The sequence below is a fragment of the Etheostoma spectabile genome, chromosome 6 (genome assembly GCF_008692095.1).
Source record: "Etheostoma spectabile isolate EspeVRDwgs_2016 chromosome 6, UIUC_Espe_1.0, whole genome shotgun sequence".
In the NCBI taxonomy this organism is placed as follows: Eukaryota; Metazoa; Chordata; class Actinopteri; order Perciformes; family Percidae; genus Etheostoma; species Etheostoma spectabile.
The window spans coordinates 23812893-23819169 of record NC_045738.1 but is presented as its reverse complement, the minus strand read 5'-3'; the positions used below and the strand labels follow the sequence as shown (position 1 = coordinate 23819169).

General features: G+C 44.4%; 1 protein-coding gene and 1 long non-coding RNA gene across 4 annotated transcripts in view; one reads left to right on the top strand and one right to left on the bottom strand.

Annotated features, from left to right (window-relative positions):
* The window catches only part of pnisr (PNN-interacting serine/arginine-rich protein), a 7751-nt gene extending 2243 nt beyond the window's left edge, over positions 1–5508 (top strand). The window contains exons 5-12 of one of the 3 annotated variants that reach the window (XM_032519399.1): positions 103–265; positions 723–913; positions 1154–1288; positions 1387–1486; positions 2109–2162; positions 2553–2747; positions 3553–4666; positions 5150–5508. In XM_032519399.1, the coding sequence (XP_032375290.1) occupies positions 103–265; positions 723–913; positions 1154–1288; positions 1387–1486; positions 2109–2162; positions 2553–2747; positions 3553–4666; positions 5150–5183 (1986 nt within the window). In that variant the 3' untranslated portion in view covers positions 5184–5508. Of the gene's footprint in view, positions 1–102; positions 266–722; positions 914–1153; positions 1289–1386; positions 1519–1566; positions 2163–2552; positions 2748–3552; positions 4667–5149 lie in introns of those variants that run through there. The other 2 variants (XM_032519400.1, XM_032519401.1) reach the window with 2 other exon arrangements.
* LOC116691634 (uncharacterized) overlaps positions 1–6277 on the bottom strand; it is a 116983-nt gene that overhangs the window by 29041 nt on the left and 81665 nt on the right. The window lies entirely within an intron of this gene.

The following is a 6277-nucleotide window of genomic DNA, read 5'->3' as shown; positions in this document are numbered from 1 at the left end:
CGAACGGACATTCCAGGCCAGTCAGGAGTGATGAATGTCTGCTAGGACCTTCTGTACTTTGAACTCCCTTTTCAATTATCATTTTGTGCTGTCTCTCCACAGCATGGAGCTGCCTCATCCTTCGGCCCCACGCCCGCCAGCTTCCACGCCCCATACTGGCAGGGTCCTCCTCAGAACAGACGAGATGCCAGACCACCCGGCTTCAGAGAGCGGCCCAGATCCCCTATCCAGCTCCCAGTCAAACAGGAGGCCCCCGCGCTGCTAGGTGAGTGTTTGTTCACCTCCCAGCGGGTGACTATTCTGTAATTTTTTGCACTATAAAATAATGCTCCTAATCTTATGACAAAGTATGAAAATTGACTTGCTCCTATTCATGCCAGACTAGATGTACGTTGCTGTTAGAAGTTGTTTTTTTTGTTCTGTTTAGATTTTTTTTCCATTATGGTTGTTTATTTATTTAACGTTTAATTTCTTATACTGCAATGTAATTTTTTATTCTTGTGTTTTTTTTTTGTTTTAATTTTTATTTAAAGCACTTTGAATTGCCTTCTTGCTGAAATGTGCTTTACAAATAAAGCTGCCTTGTCTTACTGTTATAACATTAGAGCAGTATGTCACTCGACAGGAAATATTCTCACAGTAGATTACAAAAGCGGTTCATGCAGTTGTAACAACAGGGCAGAATTTGGATTACTCACTTTGACCTGGTGTTTCACCTTCAGATGCGGTAAAAAGGCGCACACTACCTGCATGGATCCGGGAGGGGCTCGAAAAGATGGACAGAGAGAAGCAGAAGAAGCTGGAGCGCGAACGAATGGAGAAGGAGCGCGCAAAAATGGCAAAAGACGATGGTAAAGAGCACGAGGCCGACGAGGGAGGTGATGGGCCACGTATGCCACGCAAGAGTAAATTTGTAAGCAACTCCGTTTCTGTTCTTGACAGTAATTGTTACTGTGTGTGTGTGTGTGTGTGTGTGTGTGTGTGTGTGTGTGTGTGTGTGTGTGTGTGTGTGTGTGTGAGATGAAAGGACACCCGGGGGTATGAACCGTTCCTTCTCTGATACTTTAATCAGGACTGTAGCATGGATTGCTTTCAGAGGATGCACACTTTGGCGCTTGTTGAATAAACATAAATATGGTCCTATATGCATCAGGACAGTGATGATGAGGAGAATGACGACAACGAAGAAAAGGCCTCCATCAAGAAAGAATTTTCTGGCCGGAGCCCGTCGCCTCCTGCAGAGGACAGTGAACCTGAAATGACAGAGGAGGAAAAGGAGTTCCAGCTGGTCAGTTTGACCCTTCAGATTGTTTCTGCACGTAGACGAAGATGGTTATAATATGAATAATGGAATTCATATGTCTCCCCCTCCCCCCTTGTCTTTAGATGATCATCACAAAAACACTACTGACTGAGATCCTTCTCGAGGTCACCAATGAAGAGATCATGCATGTGGCCAAAGAGACGCACCGGAGAGCCACTCGAGGTCTGCTCTTGTTTTTTCCAGTTCTCACATCATCTATGCTTGTCACCAAGACATTGTGTTTAAATCTGAAGAGAATCTCTTATGTGTGCATAATAATCTCTGTAAATGAAACTCAATGATGCCCCGTAAGCTAGGGTGATTGAGCGGCAAACATGGGAGTCTATGTGATATGCATATATTCAACCATTCTCTGCTAATGCGTCAGGAGGAGAGGGAGCAGAGCTGTGCTTTTCAAACAGTATTTGAAAACGTGGTCTTCTGGTACAAGGCACTGAAGGTCCTGCTGAAAGACATTACCATATGAGTGAATCAAGTCTCAGCATTGAATCTGACCAGCTTCCACATGTAGATAACAAGTGACTTCCTCCATTGAAGTGACTGTGCATTAGTACAGATTGGTTCTTTCCCTCCCGTTTGACTTGGATTGTGTGGCAGAATTTTGTTTAACCCTCTCTCTTTTCTCCATTTTTTTTTGTTTTGTTTTGTTATTTCTTTTCTCTTGTTGCCAATGGCAGCTCTTGTGAATAGTGCTTTACCTGTGACCCCCCCTTCTCTAGCGACTCTCTCGCCTTTGAGAAAATGTGTTTTAACATGTTGTTCCTGTTGTTGATGTGAATCAAAGCTCCTGCAAAACAGCTGGCACAGTCAAGTGCACTGGCTTCTCTGACTGGTCTCAGTGAGTATCCCTTTTTCTGTCACTGGGGGGGAGGGAAGGAAATGACTTCATTTTAAATAAATGGCAGTAGGAACACGGGAAAAGCTGTTAGTACAAGCCTATACACCCAAATACACGTTCCAATTTTAGGGGAATCCCAATGATGGCTTTGTATGATAAAAGCATGCTCTTGAATACAAAAGAATGTCTTGTTTTTCTTTGAGGGATTATATATAGTAGTTAGTTTTTTTTAAAGGGGTTATCAGTGTGAAATATTAAGGTATACAGGATTAAGTGCCTTTCGCTGGGACTTTGGGTTAGGATTGGAGGCTTTCAAAAGTGAAACCTGATTGTGAGAATATATCTTTGTCCTTGCCAACACTCAACAACCCGGGGGTTCTGTTGTGGCAGGTGGGCTTGGGGACTATGGTTCAGATGAGAGCGAGGACGAGGATGAGCGCAGCGTGCGAGGATCCGAGTCCTCCGACACCGATGACGAGGAGTTGCGCCACCGCATCCGAGAGAAGCAGGACGCCTTCCGCCGCAAAGAGCGGGAGACGCAGCAGCTGCAAGACAAACAAGCGCAGGAGGCTCTGCTTGCACGGGGTAAGACATGTTTGTGTCTTTGCGAGGTTAGACGAGGACCATGCTACGTTGCTTGACTCAAATCCCAAGATGGTTGAACGGTGTGATACAACACTGAACCAACATGATGGAAGAACTTTTCCACCCAACTTTTTGCATATTTTACAACTTTTACTCTGGCAAATTATTCAGCCTTTTCTGTTTCCATTAAAGTAGGAATAGTAATCCAACAACAACGGAAGATGTTGATACTTGTCTGGAATATATATTTAATCTGTACAAATACTCAGTGACCAGGAGTTAAATGATGGAAGTTTTTGTAGACATGACCTCATTTTTAACATCGCTACAGATGTACTGATATTTTGCCTTCCCTACACGGAGTTTGATACCTAGGCTCCCGTACCGGTCCGATACCAGTGCGTTTAATACACAGACATATGATTTTTAGCAGGTGTACCATGTGTTGCTATCTCTGTATGGATGTGATATTATTGCTAGTGTTGTTGTTTGGACTGGCTCAGGTTAAACCCTTTGTAAAACATGAACAAATTCATGCAGAGACGGAATCCCATAGAACTTTCTTTTATTGACTAGTTTGAACGTCAGTCATAGTGAAAAAAGGACATAAATAAAGGACTTAATAGTTTTTTTGTCTTCGGGCTAAATTACGCTGTATCGGATTGGTGCATTGTTTCGCCGATGCCAGCAATTTAGGCAGTATCCGAGGAATTTCTGATACTGGTATTGGCATCGGAACAGCTCTAATTACAGCTCCTGTTGTTTCCTTGTTTTTTAACGAGTCTTTTGTTGTTTGTTTCTACAGAAGAGATGGTGAAGGAGAGATTGATCAGAGAAAAGGGGGATTATGATGAGGGCCAGCCAGAGAATCCACACAAACAGGAAGTAAATGAGAGGGAGGCGGAGCCCTTGGTAGAGAGGCGTAGGTCCCGTAGTGAGAAGGAGGGTAGCGAGAGCAAGCACTCGGGCAGAGGGAAGGAGCGCTCCGGGCGAGGCAGCAGCAATTCCCCGGCCAACGGGCACAGCAGCAGCTCCCGCTCCACCTCCAGCCACAGCAGCCGTCGTTCTTCTTCCTCCTCCTCGTCTTCTTCTTCCTCTGCATCGTCCCGCAGTTCCTCGCGATCCTCCTCGCCCCGGAGAAAGAGGAGGCGTAGCCGCTCGTCCTCCCACAAGGCCCGCAGGCGCAGCCGCAGCCGCAGCTCCCACAGGCATCGCAGCGAGAAGGGCAGGGACAGGAGGCGGAGCAGCGCTGAGAGGTCAGGCCGCCACAGGAAAGATCGCAGTGATTCCAGGGAGCGCAGGGGCCGCAGGAGTAGATCCCGATCCAGAGAGCGAGACCGGGCCAGAGCCAGGGCCAGAGACAGAGACAGCCGCAGTCGCAGCAGAGAGAGAGAAAAGGAGAAAGAAAGGGATAAGGAGAGGAGAAGGAGCCGGGATGGCAGAGACGGCAGTAATAGTCGTAGCAGCAAAAACAAGCTGAAGGCTTCCAGCAAAGACAGAGAGAGAAGAAGGGAAAGGAGTCACAGCCATGAGAAAGACAAGAAAAAGAAGGATAAGGATAGGGAGAGAGAGTCAGATAAAAAGAAGGACAAGCCAAAGGCAAAAGAGAAGGAAAAAGAAAAAGGAAGCTCTGTAGTTGCAGAGGAGAATGGCAAATCGAAGAAAAGGAGAGAGAGTGACTCGTGCACGGACTCCCAGAGTGACAAGCACTCCCGGCAGGATAGCAAAGCCAGCAAGAAGGGCTCCGCCAAAGCTAGCAAGAAGCGCTCCGATTCGGACTCGAGTAGATCCCCTAGCCCAGAAGTTAGCAAGGAAAAGAAATCTAAAAAATCCAAACGTAGTCGCTCAAGATCGACGGAAAAATCTCACAAGTCTGGTAAGAAGGCAAGCCGCAAACACAAGTCTAAGTCGCGATCAAGGTAGTATTCGTTTTTTCTCTTTTTTTCCTACTGTATGTTTTTCATTGTGTGTCTCATTGTGATTTCTCTGGAGTCCTTTTTTAATCAACGTATTTGCAATAGTTTTAAAAAGGCAAATTGTTTATTGTATGTTAAGATAATGTACTGTCAGATGTAACGGTGTAAAGTCCAGTCTGATGCAACAAAGGGTTGTAATGATTCATGTCCTATCCATCAAATGCAAAATGCCATTTCTGAATTTCTAACCAGTCAAATGAAGTCTCACCAATCCCCTGGTGTCCTAGTAGAGTCCATTTTGGTAGCACAAGGGGTGGGGGGGCTGCAGAACATTAGTTTTTATGGAGATAATGAACAGTTTATTACTCTGGGAGTACAGTATGTATGGTGGGGGGAGGGGGATTTGTGCATGTTTGTATGTTTGTAGTCTGCGTGGGTACGTGTGATTGGTGCAGTATTAATGTCATGTCCGCGTCTCTCTTTCAGGTCAACGTCCCCCTCCCGTCGTAGCAGACGCTGAGGAGCACAGTTCACCTCCTGATCTGTGCACTTTACCATTTTTTAAATTCCATGAGTTGAGCAGGCTTGTCTCATTATAGAGGCAATTGTGTAGGTGACCCCCTCCCCCTCTCATACATCTTTCATCTTTGTAAATATGTTATTTTTAAAAGTGTGACTGAAGAACAAGACTTTTTGAATGGTAGGAGTTTTCACTTGTATCATTATGCAAAGCTTAATAAGACTATGGACACTAAAAGCTCAAGTTGTATCATTTTAAACCGTAACAGGATTAACTTTTTCCCCGAACATTATTGTAAATGTCCAATAAAACTGTTTGTTCCTTGTCTTGCCTTGCTGTCTTTTTTCTTATAATACTACATTTAACAGCAAACTTTCTTTCAAATGTTCTTAACACGTCATGACGATTCAAAATGTTACATGTGTGAGTCAACACAGAATCACATGGGAATGCTTTTGGTCCCTGTGGGTTCATACTGTTGGCTAGTGACTACAAGGTTAAGAGTCAAATCACTTTGAGGGAAATAAAATGTCATCCCCTTCACATCAAACTGCAAATACCTTGGCATGGTACTGGACAACAAGCTCAAACAGAACTCGTGGACTGATCTTTTGCACACTAAGACACAGCAAAGAATGTACTTTTTTAAAGGTCCCATGTCACGAAAATTTTACTTTGAGGTTCTTAACATTAATATGCGTTCCCCCAGCCTGCCTATGGTATTTTGAGCAGAAATTGGCAACTAATGCTGCGAAAGTGAAGCGTATTTGAAGAAATGCGGCCCCCCTCTCAAATATGCAGACTTTTGCTGATTATGAATTTAATTATAATTGTGTTTTTCTGGCCATAAAAGCCTTAAATCAGTAGAAATGAGCCAGGTATCCAGCCGGCCCTGGTCATACCCAAGTGTGTGTAGTGTTGTGTGTGATGTATGTTCTCATGTTAAGTCTGATGGAGGGACTCTTTGTTTGTCTGTGCTGCAAACCAAAATGCCCCATTGGGACAATAAAGTGATCTACTAGTCAGTGCAGCTGAAGGTTTTCTTCTAAAATAAGATGCTTTAAACTAGTGTAATTTCTCATTAGAAGATAAGG